The sequence below is a fragment of the Plecotus auritus genome (assembly GCF_963455305.1).
Source record: "Plecotus auritus genome assembly, chromosome: X".
Lineage (NCBI taxonomy): Eukaryota > Metazoa > Chordata > Mammalia > Chiroptera > Vespertilionidae > Plecotus > Plecotus auritus.
The window spans coordinates 132519173-132536692 of record NC_137784.1 but is presented as its reverse complement, the minus strand read 5'-3'; the positions used below and the strand labels follow the sequence as shown (position 1 = coordinate 132536692).

The following is a 17520-nucleotide window of genomic DNA, read 5'->3' as shown; positions in this document are numbered from 1 at the left end:
AGACCAGGGACAGCACCTCATTTTCCTATGTTCCCAGTTCTAGGCCTGCCCAGGGAGAGGCACCTCAGTTGGCCCCACACTCCACCAGCTGTCTTTGTTTAGAATCTCCACGGGACCACTTTCCAATCTCCATGGGACAGCTCTTGACTGACAAAGGCCCTTACCAACTCCTAGTGACAGTCCAGGCTCCTCAGTAGGCCTTGGTGCTTTCTGTGGTTTGCCCCCCTCAGTCCCTGGGCCCCCTGTCCTGGCGTGGGGGTGGGGGCTAAACTTTCATGGCACTGAATCCCACGCACACCCAGGTGCTCAGAGCCTGCCAAGCCTATTGGGAGCCCTGAGCAGGCCACTCTGGGTCTGGAAGGGCCCCACTGGCTCCTTGTCTGGCCATCTCCTGGGTCACACTGGGCGCAGGGGCCATTCACACAGGAGGGGAAACCCCTAGTGCCCCAGGTGGATGGCAACCCCAGGCGGACACTCGCTGTCTGTGCTCACATCACACGGTGTCCTATGCCAGTGCCCATTATTGGCACGTCCGGCCACTTCCAAGGCTGCTTGCTCCTGGAGTGCTGGCAGCCTCCTGGCCCAGTGCCCCATTTCCTCCCGGGTGGAGCAGGGAGGGAGGGAAGCGGTGGGGACCGCAGGGTGCAGGTGCACAGGCCAGAGCTATTCAGACAGGAAAGCTGGAGGGGAACAGGGGGGAGGTGGTTGGGGGGAGGCCTGGGGGCAACCTAGGGCCTGGGCTCTGCCTGGGGTTGCTTCCCAGGTGTGGCACACGCACTTAAAGCGCTTGCAACAGCGCCGGGCCCGGGACCTGCGCTTTCCAAGGGCTCACCCTTAGAATGGGCCCATTCCCGGTACTGCCCGGGCAGCCTGCCAGGTGCGGCCCAGGAAACCCCCGATTCTGGGTAGCAGGGGCTGCGGGGAAGGGGCGAGCCCACGTGACTCAGAGAAGGCAAGCCACGCCATGCGCACCGGCCCCGCCCAACTTCCAGGCTCTGGCCGGTTTCTGCCGGTTCCACTCGCAGGGGCCCCACTCCTCACTTCTCGCCTGAACACACCAGTGGGTGACGTCTGCGCTCGCTGGCCCCGCCCCGCCCCGCCCCCATGTACAGGCGGGTCTACTCTCATTTCCCTCGCGCGCAGGCCCCGCCCCTCCCTCACGTCCAGCCCAAACTCCACAGCGTGTGACGCCAGGCTCGCCGACCCCTCCCCTTTCCCTGGGCGCGCAGCCCCGCCAGCTCCCACGGTCCAACAGGTCTGAGAGGCTTTGGCTCTTCCCGGGGGCGCGCAGGCCCCGCCCCTCTTTCACCTCTAGCCAATCGCGCTCGTTTGTGATGTCTGGGCTCACCAGCCCCGCCCCGCCCACTCCCAAGGCCAGACCGGTTTGCGCTGGCTGCTTCCCAGCGGACTGGCTCCGCCCTGCGCGGCGCGCGCACCCCGCGAATGTGACGCGAGCGTGACGCGAGTGCTGCCGCTCCCGAGGCACTCTGCTGCCGCCGCCGAGCTCCGAGGCAACCGTAGCTAGGCCCGTGTCGCCAGGCCCGGGCAGCCACTAGGCCTCCGCCTCCCGCCATGGACGACTACGCGGTCCTCTCGGACGCTGAGCTGGCCGCTGTGCTTCGCCAGTACAACATCCCGCACGGGCCTGTCGTGGGTATGTGGCGGCGAGCGGCCCCCTCCCCTTCCTGTGCCCCCCCTCCCGGGTCCCCCTCCCGGGCCCCAGCCCGCACTGCGCGCCCCCTCCTGGGACTCCCTCCCCAGGTTCTGGGCCCACGTTCCTGACCCTCCCCCTCCCCTGCGCCCCATGTCTGGCCAGGCTCCACTCGCAAGCTCTACGAAAAGAAAATCTTCGAGTACGAGACTCAGAGGCGAAGACTCTCGCCCCCGAACTCGTCCACATCCTCATTCTCCTATCGGCTCTCCGGTGAGGCACCCCCATCCCAGGGCCCCCCCTGACCACCTGTGGGGACGTATTTTGCGCTATAGTGGAGGATTGGGTTGCGCGGGTGTGGCAGGGACTCTGGCCGGGAGGGGCATGAGGAAAAGAGCTTGGGGGCAAATGGTCCTGCTCCTCCCTCCCCCATTCAGACTCAGATTCGGCATCGGTGGACTCGGATATGTACGATCTGCCCAAGAAAGAGGATGCCTTACTTTATCAGAGCAAGGGTAAGACAGCGGTGGGATGGGCCCTGACATCTTCAATTCCACTCCCTCAGGGACCCCAGTGTCAGGAAGAACCTGAGACCTCAATCCCCACTGTCCCTCACCAGCCCTGGAGGGGAGCAGCTGTGTCACAGGCCCCAAATAGGATTCAAATTAGGACCATGGGGCCAGGTGGGGGACACCACTGCCCCCTCTACTACCGCTACCTCCCCCCTTTCCCAAGGCTATAATGATGACTACTATGAGGAGAGCTACATGAGCACCAGAACTTATGGAGAACCTGATTTTGCGGGCACACCCAAGGGCTTCCGCCAGCCCTCGGCTGCAATCTCAGATGCTGACACCTTTCACCACCAGGTGAGCTAGCTGCTGGACACCCTGTACTTAGGTACAAACTCAGGGGGTCATAGCTGGGTTTGGATAAATCATTTGGGCCCCTGGGTGCAAATGGTAGCTTTCAAGCCTCCAGGAAGACATTGGGTCCATAGACACCTGCCTGGTCAGGGCCTTCCTTTGGGGGCGCTGTCAAAACTGTTTGACTAGAGCACATGGGACATGCTTTGCACCCCTGTCTGGGATCTAGGTTTGAGCTCTTTCTGAGAATCCTGGGGCAGAAGGTAGGGTGCACACAGCCAGGACAATTACTGAGCAAGTGGCAAAGCCCCATGGACATAAGGCCAGGAATTCAGAAGGGTTCTGGAGCAGGGCAGGCCAGCCAGGGAAGTTTGGACTGAGATACGACAGGACCACGCTGACCCAGACAGTGTCTCTTCACCCTGATTCTCTTCTTCAGGTGCGTGAAGACAATTTTTTCTCTTCAGAAGAGGATGGCAAGAATAGGTGAGTAGTGGGGAAGGCCAGGGGCCAGGACTGATTCTGGGCCCAGACCCTCCTGGCCCATCTGCTCCCCTCTTTGCCTCAGGGAACGCCCCGTGTATGGCCGGGACAGTGCCTACCACAGCATCGCGCACTACCGCCCTGTTTCCAACATCAGCAGAAGCTCCCTGGGCCTGTCCTATTATCCCACCACCTCCTCCACCTCTTCCATGTCCTCAACTTCATCTTGCCCCCCCTCGTGGCTCGCCCGCCGAGCCATCCGGCCAGAAAAGCAGGCCCCTGGGGCTGGTCTGGGCCAGGACCGCCAGGTCCCACTCTGGGGCCAGCTGATCCTTTTTGTGGTGTTTGCTGCCTTCCTGCTCTTGGTTTACTACTCCATGCAGGCTGAGGACGGCAACCCCTTCTAAGGGAACACCTGAGGGTCTGGCTGGCTTCGTGGCCAGCTGCTCATGGAAGTGCTGGCCAACTGCCTTAGCAGTATTTGTTGGGGGGAGGGGGGTGGGGGACTTTTCGTGTGTGTTCTAGCTTGTGGGTGCCTTGTCCTACCTTGTCCTACCTAGGAGGCAGCAGACCTGGGCTCTCTGCAGCATGGTGGGCCTGGGCTGACCTTCCTCCTGACCCTGCTTGCCTCTGACCCTTAGGGCCCAGGAGGGCAAGACCCTTCTCCTGAAGAGGAGAACATAGTTGTTGTCATTGCATGCCTCCTGTTGTTGTCACCTTGTTGGGGGATTAACCAAAGGCCACCCTGACTTCTGTTTTCGTGGACACACAATAAAAAGTTTATTTTTAATGTGTGGGCTCTTCTTGCTGGGGAAGGGGTTGGGCTCCTCTGCCTGGGGCCTCTACCCTAGGTCTCAAAGATCCCCACCTGGCTTTGTTGGCTCTCCTTCTTTGCTTTGGGCACATTCTACCCACAGACACATTTGTGCTTTGCTTGTGGGGTCTACTGCCAGACCTCTTGTAACTACTTTTGAAAATAACTGCGGCACCATAGGTTATGGAAAGCCCAGCTGGAAATGCAGGTGAGGTTGCGTGCACAATGCTGGCATCAGGTGCTTTAACCAGGAAGAGCTGACGCTGACCTTGGGGTCTAAGGGGCAGCATGTGTTCGGTGGGCCTTTTCTTCCGGAAAGTGGCTTGTTTAGTGACACGGGGCAGTCATCATCATCTCAGATGCCTCGCCATCTCTGGGTAATCGGATTCTTCAACTGACTATTCTTATTTATCTCCAGGTTTTCTGCCATGGGTATTTAATCATCTTCAGTATGTACACATATTTATAGCAGTGGGTACTGAGGGAACCCAGGGTAGAATGCCATGTGAGGCTGTGCATCCTGTTGGTGCACTGCCAGTACAAGTTGGGAAAGCACATAGGCGTGTGCTCCATGCAGGCAGGTGGGAAGCAGAGGTGAGGCCAGGCTTCCAGGACAGGTGGGGCCCTGACATCATTCCATCTCACCTCTGACCAGCTCCTGGCTACAGGTGGTAGGACTCAGCAGGTGTCAGCCTCTTACTTGACACAGCGCCCATAAAGTACCCATGGGCTCCTGAGCCTTCGGGGCCCTCGGCTGGCTATGGCCACACAGCAAGCTTAGGTCAGGGCTGGGACTGGGACCCCCTACCCCAGCTCCTGGCCATTTCTCTTTGCTGTATCCTAGTCTCCCCCCATTTTTAAAGAATATACTTTCATTGGTTTCAGAGACGAAGGGAGAGATAGAAACATCAATGATAACAGAATCATTGATCAGCTGCCTCCTGCGTGCCTCACACTGGGGATCGAGACCACAACCTGGGCATGTGCCCTGACCGGGAATCGAACCGTGACTTCCTGGTTCATAAATCGATGCCCAACCACTGAGCCATGCCAGCTGGACTCTCCCCACATTTTTTGTTTTCTTAACACATGCTTTTTGTGCATTTAAAATATTCAAAAGAATGAAAGAAATGCTTCTATTTTTCTCACCACTCCCACAGCTGCAGAGCCTCCCTTGTTTGCTGCAAGCCACTCCCACCTGGCTCATCCCCAAGTGCACAGACACCTGTGGCACGGACTCCCCAGACTTCCAGACTCTGCCCCTCACCATCCCAGTTGCAAGGGCTAAACCTGGATGCTCTATGGGGGGAGTGGCAGTGGCAGGGGCAGGGAATGCTGCCTCATCACTGACAATAAAACCTGATGGTCAGATCAATGAGCCTGTAAGAGGGGGAGGGGCAGAACAAGTGCACCAGGACCCCAGAGGGGCACAGTGACACAGCTTGTTTCAGCAACTGATCCCAAATCCAAGTACGTTAGGAGGGACCCCCCACAAGCACTGCCTGGGGCTGCTGTTGCACTGGAAAGGTATGTGGAGCCTAATGAAGGGCAAGGTTGACATGTCAAAGCTTCGGTGGAGAAAAGGGACAGCATGAGGAAAGGGAGCTGGGCCAGGGGCATCCCAAGGAAGGGGAGAGAGATGGCATGGCTTCTGGGTAGAATGGCTCCAAGTCTCTGGTCCTCCATCTGAGGGGGAGGCTAGGTAGGTGTGCTTGGCAACCACTGTGGTGTCTGGCATGAGAAAAGAGACAACACCCACGTGACATAGTCTCCCCCTTCTCATTCATTTACTCCCCATGGGCAACCATATTCATTCATCACCATGTGCCACATGGAGGATTGCTGAGGGCTCCCAGCCAAGGGGCTTCCAGCCTCCTGCTGTGGGGCTCTGAGGACACTCCCATCCCAAGGAGTTCCGATAGCTCCTGAGGAGGTTGGATCCCCATCCCAGGACTCCCCCTTGGGCTCGGCTCACTCCCCAGGGCATCGTGGGATCCCGAGTGCTCTTGCACCCCTTTGGTGGTCCTGAGTGCTCTCCACACCCAACCCCTAGAGCTCTGGAGCCCCAAAAGAAACCTGAGTGCTCCCTAGTGCTCTGGGCACCTCAACCCAAAGGCTTTTGAGTGCTCCCTGGGCCCCCAAGGGAAGCCCAGGCTTGAAGGTCTCCACCTAGTATTTTCCAGGGCTGGGACTACTTCCCTTCCTTGAGAACTCCAAGGGGACTCACCTCCCAAAAGCCCCCGAGGGCTCTGGGGTCCTCCCTGTATAGCAACTGAGGGCTCCAGTATTCACACTGGATGACTCAGGCCCCTGATCCACTCCCCTCTTCCCGCCCAAGGGCACCAGCAGAGCTGGGGACACGGCAGGGGGCAGCAGTCGCCTACAGTCCAGCAGACCATGTCTCTGCTTCCTTTGGGGGTACCATCTGAGCTGAGTCCTGTTGGGGCCTTGGACAGAACAGCATGGGCAGTGCAGGTGGCTGTGGGAGGAGCTGAGATGCACCCCGAGGGTGGGAGGTGGAGAGAGGAGTGCCCTGCTGGTGGGGCAAAGGGTGGAGCCCAGAAGCACCACTCCTGATCTCACCCATGAACTTGGCCTCCCTGAGAAGGTCCAGGGGAAGTGGCAGACAGCATTGGACAGGCCCAGAGGTGCCCTTGCCTTGACCCCCATGCTGCACAATAGCCAGCTGTTAAAGGCCCATGGCCAGACATGCCAAGGTTGTGGGCTCAATCCCCAGTGTGTCACCAAGCAGGCAGCCTCTAAGACAACCCAATGGATGCACATCCTGCAGCTCCATGAGGATGGACCGGCAGGGGCTCTGAGGTCCATAAAGGACTGAAAGTGGCTTGGGAGCCTCACTGTTACTGCCCCTGGGGCTGGACTGCTGCCTAGGCTCTGGGTGGCCAGTCTCCACACTACACTCTGCCCCAGGGGACGCTGGACACGCCTGAATAAAGTCAGGCCCCACCCCCTGGCCCAGCTCTTCTCTCTCCCACTGTCCTCACAGGCAGGTGTATTCTGGAGGCTTCTAGAAGCTACCCAGCTGGAGAGGGAACAGGAGGAGGCAGAGCCAGGCCCAGAGACCTGCAGCACCAGTAGGGGAATAGAGATCCCCCCGAGGCAGCCCTTCTCCCCTCGGCCCGTGGACCCCCAGGACTCTGCACACACAGCACACACCTCCCTCCCCTGAGATACCAGAGCCTCCTGCCTCCCCCTAGGCTGGCCGCTCTAAGAGGAGACAGTCCTGCCCAGCCTCTCCCAGATCCCTGCCTGGTGGGCGCCCCACGGAGATGGCTCCCAGCTACCAGGAGCCCTGTCCCCTCCCCAGAGGCCATGTCCCACCCAGGCAGCTGTGACGCGTGGGGCAGCAACGATGGGAAATGCCCACCTGGGGGGAACAGGCCCCTGGGGACCACCCTGGACTGAGTCTGCAGGACACACCAGGCCTGAACCTGAGCCCTGCCGGGCACGGGCAGGAGGGGCCCCAGTGGAGGGCCAGCAGCTGGCACCAGGAAAAAGAGAGCCACCAGGACCTCATGCTGCTGGGGGCAAATGGCCTGGGACGCGGCTGAGCCACTGAGCGAATGCCAGACGACATCCTGGCTGCTGGGACGACACGGGGAAGGGCAAGGCCCAGGCCATGAGCCAGGGTCACACACGGGGGGTGGGGGCCTGGCCACCCGCCCAGAGCCAACAGGTGGTCACCCAGCCTCACGCCCCAGCCCTGCTCACCAGTAGGGGCCAGGAGCAGAGGGGAGGACCCGGCCACATGCCTTCCCAGGCTCCCCCACCTCACCTACTAAATGGGGAGGAGATGGCTGGTCACCCTCTTGGGGGCACCTGGCCCCGCCCCGCAGGTCCTGTCTGCCCTGAGTGCAGGCAGGGCAGGGCAGGGGGAGGGCTGAGCTGACCCCCACCCCACAGTCAGCCTCCACCCCGCCCCAGCCACACCTCTGCACCTGCCCCTCCCTGCTGCCCATCCCCGCAGGAGGCTGGGGGCCCAGGAGGAAAAAGGGGAGCACTGGGCTCTCAGGGTAGGGCTGCCACCCCCTCCCCCACAGTGAGAGGGTCCAGCATGTCAACAAGGGGAACATTCGTCTGGGGGCCCTTGGGGTTCCCGCTGGGCCCTCCAGCTCGGGCAGCCCCACCCCATCCAGGGCCTGGGGCCACGGTGCTCCAGGGCAGCCCCCTGGGAACCTGGAGGGAGCCAGGAGCCGAGGGGGGCAGACACCAAGTCAGGGTGGCGAGCATGTGCGGTGCTGGTGCTGACCTGGGGCCTTCGGGTGCGCTCAGTGGCTCAGGACATTCTCATCCCCTTCCAGGGCCCGGGCCATCCCGCCGCACACAGGGCCCCAGAGGCAGGGCCAGTCATGCACACAGACTCCTCCTCAGGCCCAGGCGTCCCCAGGGAGGCCGTTCCCTGCAGGAGGACACTGCGCTGCTTGGAGGTCAGGCTGCTGCCGGCCACCTCCGTGACCAGCACGGGGTCAGGGCAGGTCTCCAGGGCCCAGTGAGGCCGCAGCCAGGGGAGCAGGGTGAAGACATCGCTGAGCAGCGGGCGGGGCAGAGGCTACCCTGGGGTCAGCACAGCTGCTGGAGACGAGGGGGCACAGACATCCGTGCTCATGGGTCAGGACCCGGGTCCTCGGGCAGAGGGTGAGGCCATAGCGGTCACTGAGGGCAGATGGGGACAGGCTCTGGTTGGGGCTGTGACTGTGCCCATCCTCAGGGCAGGCCACTAGGAGGAGCTCCCCAGGAAAGGGGCCCTGCAGCGGGAAAGGGGGGGCCCAGTGCCGCCCAGCACCGCCCAGCCCTCCACAGCTTCCTGGCCCGGCGGCCCCAGGGCAGACCGCAGGGCAGTGCACTCCTCACTGTGGCTCCTGCCCAGTGCCAAGGGATGGGAAGGGGGCTCAGCGCGGGCACAGGCGGGGATATGAGTCAGAGGTCAGGTGGCCCGGGAGCCAGCGCTGCACCAGGCCTGAGCATCTCCAGGGAGCCCCACACCCTGTGTCCCTACACCCTGGCTGACTGTCCCCAGGAGTCAGGGCCAGGATCCCTGAGGCGAGGCGCGCCAGCGTCACCTGCTGCCGGGAAACGGAGCCTGGCTCCCCAGAAACTCGCTGTCCCGGGTTCAAGAAACGCACAGCACCTGGGACGGCGCCAGGAGCTGTCACCGAGGGCTCGGTGTTGCCCAGCAGCGAGAGCCAACAAGAAAAGCACTCACCGCCCACAGAACCTGTGTGACACATTCAGAGCCAGCAAATGCGTCATCGGGAAGTCACCTCTGGGCCCCAGCCAGGAACCACGGGGCTGGGGTGGGCACGTCTCCAGGGAAACGAGATGCAAAGGGCCTCCTTCAGCCACAGTGACAGCTCCTCCCTGAACAACTGGACGCTCGGCTGCCCCCGCCCCCCCTCCCAGACTGGCACCTGCCATCCTCACCTCCCAACCCGCCAGAACCCCGCCCAGGGCTACCTGACACCCTCCTTGAAGAGAAGGGGCTCCTGGGCCCGCCCCTCCCCAATGCTGCCTGCACCTCTCCACTCCCTGCCCCCACCCTTCAGGCTGCATGGAGGAAGGCTGGAGGGGACAGCAGAGGGGAGGGGAATGACCTTGCCTATGTGCAGCCAGAAGTCACCCCTGCCTTAGGCAGGGCAGCTGCCCCTGCCCCTGCCCCTGGGGATGGAGAAGGAATGGAGGCAAGACTGAGCCAGTGTGTGAGGACACAGGAGGTCAGGGACTTCCTGTGGCCCAGCCTGGGTGGGGATGACAGGGCGCTGACCAGCGCTGCTGTGATGAGGAAGAGCTTCCTGCCCTGTGCCCAGAGCTGCTCTAGGGGCTGGGACCGCCATCAGGGCTGCCAAGTCCCCAGCGAAGGGCAGAGAGCACACACCGTGGGCACACGGGGGCTCTGAGGCACTTTCTTCTCTCTTTCTCTTTGTGTGTTTCATTCACAGCCCTTTAAAGACAAAGAGCCCCCCTGCCCCGCAAGCTCAGGCCCTGCCTGGCTTGGTCCCGGGGCTAGAACTGGCCACCCTCCCTGAGACAAGGGACACATTCTGGAGGGGCCTGTTCTGTGCGGGGCCAGGAGTCCTCACGCCTGGACCCCCAGGTTTGGGAGCAAGGCCCTTTCTCGCAGCCTTCTCATTTGCTGTGAACAAAACACAGTTCAGCCCCATCTCCCCTCCAGCCCTGTTCAGGCGTTGACCTGTGTGACCCACAAAAATATGGCAGAGGTGAGGGAATGTCATTTGCAGATCAAGTGATAAAAAGACTGTGTCTTCCATCTTGGGCCGCTCACCCCTCTCCCCTGGTTCTGGGGAAGCCCTGCCTGAGCAGCCCGGTGGCCAGGCCCTGTGGGGAGGCACTGAGACCCCTGTCACCGTCGCCTGAGTGATCTTGGAGGCAGAGCCCCTGTCCCACCAGGGAGGCCCGAGGCTGCAGCCCAGCTGGTGCCTTGACTGCAGCCTGGGACACACCCGGAGCCAGAACTCCCCAGCCAGGCCCTTGGGCATCCTGTCCTTCAGACACTTGGGAGATCACGTGTTAGTCGCATCAGGGCGCTACGATTGGGCCATTTGTTATCAGCAACAGGGGACTAATACACAATTTTAAATGGAAACGGGGACTCAAAGTGAGTCTGAAGCAGACCAACCAACAAGAAACCCCAGAGGCCATGAGGAAAAGCCTGGAGAGTCTGATGGCATGGAAACTACAGTTGTCTGCCTGACCAAACACAAACCCCAAACCACAAAGTCAGGAGACAAGTGACAAAGTGAGGGGAAAAAGTGACAAGATGTGAGTCAGGGCTCCTATCATTAACGCAGAGAGAGCTTGACCCAGGGCACAGGGCACAGGGCACAGCCCGACAACCCAAAAGGAAGAGGGGGCCCTAACCGGTTTGGCTCAGTGGATAGAGCGTCGGCCTGCGGACTGAAGGGTCCCAGGTTCGATTCCAGTCAAGGGCATGTATCTTGGTTGTCGGCACATCCCCAGTGGGGGGTGTGCAGGAGGCAGCTGATCGATGTTTCTAACTCTCTATCCCTCTCCCTTCCTCTCTGTAAAAAAATCAATAAAATATATTTTTAAAAAAAGGAAGAGGGGGTCCATGCGGGGAAGCGTGGAAAACGAAAGCCAAAGGTTCCTCCACCCTCTGTTCCCACAGCCAGCATACGCTCAGGTGCTGGGCTCTGAGGGGCCAACGGGGGCCAGTGACTGGCCATGCACGTCACCTGCCGCTCCAGTGAGATGACAGGCCATGGTGGCGCCGAATAGGACTGGCCTCTGACCCCTGCAAAGACTGGCCGAGGAAGGAGGGTGCTGCTGGGCACTGGCCCCAGGACCTGGGACACCCTCCTGGTGAGGAGCATTCTGCAGGAAAGGTGGAGGCTTCCCAGCAGCTAGAGGGCCGGCCACACCCCCAGGCCTGACACCTGTTCCCAGGCAGAAAACCACTTTCTGGGCGCTATGTGCCCCCACATCCACGTTCCTGCTCTCTGGGCCAGGTTCCTCTCCCGTCTCCGAGCTGGGGTTTGGGCCTTCCCTCTGCCTCCTCGGAGAGTTCTGTCCAGCCCCACCCCAGGCCCCAGTCTGATCTGTCTCTCTCCTACATGCCCAGATGTCGTTATCAAATCTGGGGACTGCTGAGCACCTGCACACCGACCCCTTTCCCCACCTGGTCTGTGCACGGTGCCCTGCACTCCACCCAGGCAGGAAGGGTGATGCTGCTAACAGGAGGCCCCTGGACTCCGGAGGGCTAGCGGCCTCCTAGCATCTCCCAGACCTGCAGGGACCATCAGAGGAGCCAGCCCCACGTAGGGCAGGGGGCACACACCTAGAGGCTTCAGGCCTTCAAAGAAGAGCTTCTCACAGCGGGATCCCTGCACCAGCAGCAGGAGCATCACAGGGAGAGTGTGAGATCGCCGATTCTCAGGCCCCAGGTCCGATCTGCAACATCAGAGATCCCAGGGTAGGCCAGTGACCTGGGTGTGAACAAGCCCTGCAGGGGCTGCCATGCACCTGCACCCCTCCCCCCCAGAGTGAGCACCACCGGGATGGATGTTCCTGATCACACCTCCTTCCAGAGAAGCCGCCAGCTCTCTCTGCAGGGCTCACCTTGGCCTGTCCAGGTGAGAGGCAGGCGGGCACAGCTGATGGCGGCAGCGCAGGGGCTCCTGGAGAAGAACAGGCCTGTCTGAGCAGGACTCCCTCCCGCAGGACCCCCCTGCCAGGATCCACGGGGAAGACTGTTCCTTCCTGCCTTCTCACCTCGTCCCTCTGGCGGACAGCACATTCCCCGTGACTGGCCTCAACGCTGTTCCCCTCTCCCTGGGTACCAGGCTCCTGTGTGATTTTGTTTGTAGTCCATGCTTTACAGAAACTGTCTGGATACACTCGGGAGGCGCTGGAACACAGGGGGCCCGGAAATGAGTATGTGATTGTGTGGGGGGAGTGGGGAGTCGGGAGTGGGGGTGAGAGGTACACTTGGGGCCCTGGGAGGATGGGAGCTCCCAAGAGCTCGGAGCAAGGCCACTCTTATTGGCCAGGACTGGGCGGTGCCGAAGACGGAGTGACCCTGCCCTCGGAGTGGGGTCGCCGCCCTCCTTTCCCCTCACCAGTCCCCTCCGGACTCCAGTACACTGTCCCTGGCCATCTGGAGGGCCTGGCACCGTCAGGAAGGTGGGCAAGTCCTGCCGGTATCCGGGGGCGGGCCGCCTGACTGAGACCCCAGAATTTCTCAGGGCCTGGACTCGGTGGTGGCTTTTCTCTATGGGGGAGGTCGAGATTCCCGGGCCTAAGGAACGGTGACTATGGCCAATTCAGGGTGTGTGTGGGGCGGGGAGAGATGGCGGAGACGAAGCGGCTTTCCATTGTCTCAGGGCGTCATCAACCCGCCGACAGGAAGTACCGCCTTTCTTCCCACACTGTCTCGCTGGCTCCACCAATAAATACGCTTGGCTCGTGACAAGACCCGCCCCCAGCCCACCCTACGTAGCTCAGCCCCTCGGTTCTGACGGATAGTTATTTTGCCCAATCAAAGCCAGCCGTTCTCCTTCCCGCCTCTTGGCGTAATGTTTGTGAGCATCTCTCTTCTTGGTGGGGGTGAGCTGTCTGTGGAATGACGACAACGTCGGTTCCAATGTGGGAAAGCAGGGACTTTCTATGCAGAGCCGGGAGAATCGTCTTGTTTGTACACAGTATGCACTGCTTGCGTTGTTTTGGTGTGAACTTATATATATATATATTTTAAATATATTTTATTGATATTTTACAGAGAGGAAGGGAGAGGGACAGAGAGCCAGAAACATCGATGAGAGAGAAACATCGATCAGCTGCCTCCTGCACACCTCCCACTGGGGATGTGCCCGCAACCAAGGTACATGCCCTTGACCGGAATCGAACCGGGACCCTTTAGTCCGCAGGCTGACGCTCTATCCACTGAGCCAAACCGGTTTTGGCTGAACTTATATTTTGAGGTAATTAAATTGACAGGAAGTTACACAGAAACGTCTCAGAGGTCTGGGCCCCTCATGCAGTTCCTAGGGTCAGCACTACAGTCGCACACCAGGAAATGGCATTGATGGCAGCGGAGAGCTGCTCCGGGTTACACCCGTGTGTATGTGTACGCGGACGCACGCATAGCGCTGTGCACTTTCATCACACGTGTAGATTCAAGTGACCGCCACTGCCATCAGTGTCCAGCCTGTTCCCTCACAAGGATCCCTCCGGTTGACCTTTCATAGCCACAGCCTCTCCCCTCCTCCCGCCAACCCATGCAACCAGTATTCTATTCTTTTTTCTTTCTTCTTTTTTCAAAAAATATTTTTATTTTTTTCCAGAGAGGAAGGGAGAGGGATAGAGAGTTAGAAACATCCATGAGAGAGAAACATCGATCAGCTGCCTCCTGCACACTCCCCACTGGGGATCGAGCCTGCAACCAAGGTACATGCCCTCCACCGGAATCGAACCCGGGACTCTTCAGTCCACGGCCTGAGGCTCTATCCACTGAGCCAAAGCGGTCAGGGCCAGTATTCTATTCTTATCCCTACAGTTTTGTCATTTGAAGGCCATTAGTTACATGAGTGGAAGTATGCAGTGTGTAACTGGCCGAGCCTTTTCCACTCACGCGGTGCCCTGGAGGGCCATCCTGGCTGTTGCACACATTGCTAGTTTTTCCTCTGCATTGCTGGCTGTAGTCCTCGGTGTGGATCAACCAGTGTTCCTTCCAGCATTCACCCACTGAGGGAGGCATTGCTTGTTCCCAGTCTTTGGCTTCTACAAATAACTCGCTCTGAACATTGGAGCACGGGTTTTCCTGTGATTACAAGTTTCCACTTCTTTGACCTAAATGCCCAAGCGTGCAATGGCTGGGTCCTGTGGAGATGGATGTGTAGTTTTAAAAGAAACAGCTGAGCCCTGGCTTGTTTGGCTCAGTGGCTAGAGCGTCAGCCTGTGGACTGAAGGGTCCTTGGTGTGATTCTGGTCAAGGGCACATGCCCTGGTTGCAGGCTCCATCCCAGTAGGGGGCAGGCAGGAGGCAGCCGATCAGTGATTCTCTCTCATCATGGATGTTTCTCTTTCTCTTTCCCGCTCCCTTTCTCTCTGAAATTAATACAAATATGTTTTAAAAAATCAAACAGCTGAGTTGCCTTCCACAGTGGCTATACCATTTTACATGACCACCCTGCACACTTTAAAAGTACATAATTTATTTTTTTTTACAAAACAACATTAGCTTAGCCGAAACCGGTTTGGCTCAGTGGATAGAGAGTTGGCCTGCGGACTGAAGGGTCCCGGGTTCGATTCCAGTCAAGGGCATGTACCTTGGTTGCGGGCACATCCCCAGTGGGAGGTGTGCAGGAGGCAGCTGATTGATGTTTCTCTCTCATCGATGTTTCTAGCTCTCTATCCCTCTCCCTTCCTCTCTGTAAAATATCAATAAAATATATTTTAAAAACAAAACAAAACAAAAAAAACATTAGCTTAAGCAAGATTGTTAACAATTTTGTTTCTCAACTAACTACAATTTTCTTTCTTTTTTTAAAATTTAAAAAAATCTAGATATTCCAGGCTGTGGGATAGTAGACAAATAGGCTGTATGTTCTAATCTTAACATAAAACCAATCATTGCCTTCTGGCCTGTTTCCTAAGGCTGAGGGAGGAGGGCTTCTGAGGTGTAAGGGCTTTAAGCTCTCTGAAGGCTGGTGGGAAGACAAGACCTTATTTTTTTAAATTTATTTTTACTGATTTCAAAAAGGAAGGGAGAGGGAGAGATAGATAGAAACATCATGGCTCCTTCTGGGGATGGAGCCCACAACTTGGTCATGTGCCCTTGACTGGAATCGAACCTGGGACCCTTCATTCAGTCCGCAGTCCAACACTTTATCTACTCAGCCAAACCAGCTAGGGCAGTGGTTGGCAAACCGCAGCTCGCGAGCCACGTGTGGCTCGCGAGCCGCAGTTTGCCAACCACTGAGCTAGGGGAAGCCTTTTTTTAAAAAGAAGAAGAAGAAGAAGGCCGAAGCCGGTTTGGCTCAGTGGATAGAGCGTCTGCCTGCGGACTGAAGGGTCCCGGGTTCGATTCCGGTCAAGGGCATGTACCTTGGTTGCGGGCACATCCCCAGTGGGAGGTGTGCAGGAGGCGGCTGATCGATGTTTCTCTCTCATCGATGTTTCTAGCTCTCTATCCCTCTCCCTTCCTCTCTGTGAAATATCAATAAAATATATTAAAAAAAAAAAAAGAAGAAGAAGGAGGAGGAGGAGGAGGAACACTGGAGTCGGGCTGACAGACAAATGGCGGCCTGGGGGTTTGGGACCTCTTGGTTTCCCAGTGTCTTTGGTAAAGTCCCATTTATAATACACAAAGTGCTCCATGAAAGAGGAAGCAGTACGTCGTTTCTTTTTTTTTTTTTAATTCTTTATTGTTGAAAGTATTACATATGTTCCCTTCCTCCCCCATTGTCATCTCCCAGCCTGCCCCTGACCCCCAGTCCCAGTCTACACCCCCCATTGTCTGTGTCTATTGGTTATGCTTATATGCATACAAGTTTTTTGGTTGATCTCTTACCCCCAGTACGTCATTTCTGATCTCTCAGCAGCTTAGCAGTTGAACCCCTGGGATTTCAGCTGCAGCATGAACCTCCGAAGAATCAGTCAAGAACCATTTTATCGAAGTATTTCATTCAGGGAAGTCCCAAAGCAGGCTTAGCCTTGGAGTCGGGAGAGTTGGGGAGGGTGGGCATGGGTGGGTGGGGGGGAGTGGAGACAGACCAGTAACTACATTTTTTCTATGCAGTCACCAACATAGTTATTCAGTTTTAAAAACATACACTCTTAAAAAATATTTTATTTATGTATTTGATAGCTGTACAGATGTCTTTGTCCTTATCTTTATATTTGTCTCTGTGTTCTTACAGAACAGAGTTAATGCCTAAGGGATAAGGCCTGGATCTGTTTAACACAGTTTGCATTCTCTTAGCAGAGCATAAGCATCAAAGGACATCTGACACATTTCAAAAATAAAACAGAACAGGAAACAATCGACCATAAACCAACAAGAGACCTAAGGAAAAAAGCAGATGAAAATATATACAAAAATTCTTATTTTAGAATCATGCTGTATACATTTGATTGTGATTTTCTTTTACTTAGTAATATATCTTTTTTTTCAAACATACATTTTTATTGATTTCAGAGAGGAAGGGAGAGGGAGAGATAGAAACATCAGTGATAAAAGAGAATCATTGTTCGGCTGCCTCCTGCATGCCCCCCCCCCCACTGGGGATTGAGCCCGCAACCCAGGCATGTGCCCTGACCGGGAATGGAACCGTGACCTCTTGGTTTATAGGTCCATGCTCAACCACTGAGCCATACCAGCCGGGCAGTAATATACTTTGAGATCCTTCCATGTTAGTACACAAATGTCTTGGTATTTGATGAAATACATGTACTATAATTTACATAATGAATCCCAATTGATGTACTGTCACATTTTCTCTCTTGTTTTGCTATTCACATTAATGCTGCAACCACCAGCTTTGAACATGTGTCAATCTCCCTCTAGGATAATTTCCACTAAGCGGAATTGCCAGGTCAAAACCTATGGGCATTTCACATGTTAATAGACACTATATAAGTGTCTCCCCAAAAGACCCTACTTGTCATACATTAGGGCTGTTAGTCCTTTGTTATGTATATTGTAAATATTTCCCCTCATTTTGTCTTTTGTCTTAAAAGACTAGACTTGCTTGTTTTGGATGCAGGAAGTGAGACATTTCTATATTATCAAAATTATTATTTTTTTAAAATATATTTTATTGATATTTTACAGAGAGGAAGGGAGAGGGATAGAGAGCTAGAAACATCGATGAGAGAGAAACATCGATCAGCTGCCTCCTGCACACCTCCCACTGGGGATGTGCCCACAACCAAGGTACATGCCCTTGACCGGAATCGAACCCGGGACCCTTCAGTCCGCAGGCCGACGCTCTATCCACTGAGCCAAACCAGTTTCGGCGTTATCAAAATTATTAAGCTCTCAATTGATGATTTCTGGGTTGTGTTTCTTGGGCATCGAGGTTTTCTCCCATACGTGACCAGAATAAGGAGACTTGGAGCGGAAATTCTGAGTCTTGTTTGCCAATTTCCCATTGACCCAGGCTGATGGGTAGGCCTGCTGGCCCATCACTGTGGCCTGGCAAGTTCAT

General features: G+C 57.0%; 2 protein-coding genes across 3 annotated transcripts in view; one reads left to right on the top strand and one right to left on the bottom strand.

Moving 5' to 3' along the window:
- The window catches only part of FLNA (filamin A), a 47301-nt gene extending 34594 nt beyond the window's left edge, over positions 1-12707 (bottom strand). The window contains exons 1-4 of the mRNA XM_080653980.1: positions 12430-12707; positions 12083-12218; positions 11930-11988; positions 11649-11761 (exon numbers count right to left, since the gene is read on the bottom strand). The gene's annotated coding sequence lies outside the window, so the exon portion shown is untranslated. The remainder of the gene's footprint in view (positions 1-11648; positions 11762-11929; positions 11989-12082; positions 12219-12429) is intronic.
- EMD (emerin) lies at positions 1417-3790 on the top strand. 2 transcript variants are annotated; one of them, XM_080653982.1, is made up of 6 exons: positions 1422-1654; positions 1817-1924; positions 2089-2166; positions 2387-2520; positions 2957-3003; positions 3086-3790. In XM_080653982.1, the coding sequence occupies exons 1-6, from the start codon at positions 1573-1575 to the stop codon at positions 3405-3407; spliced, it is 771 nt and encodes a 256-aa protein (XP_080510108.1). In that variant the 5' UTR covers positions 1422-1572; the 3' UTR covers positions 3408-3790. The 2 variants fall into 2 exon arrangements, with proteins under 2 accessions (XP_080510109.1, XP_080510108.1); XM_080653983.1 differs by lacking the exon at positions 2957-3003 and having other exon boundaries at positions 1417-1654.
- Positions 12708-17520: the final 4813 nt, after the last annotated feature.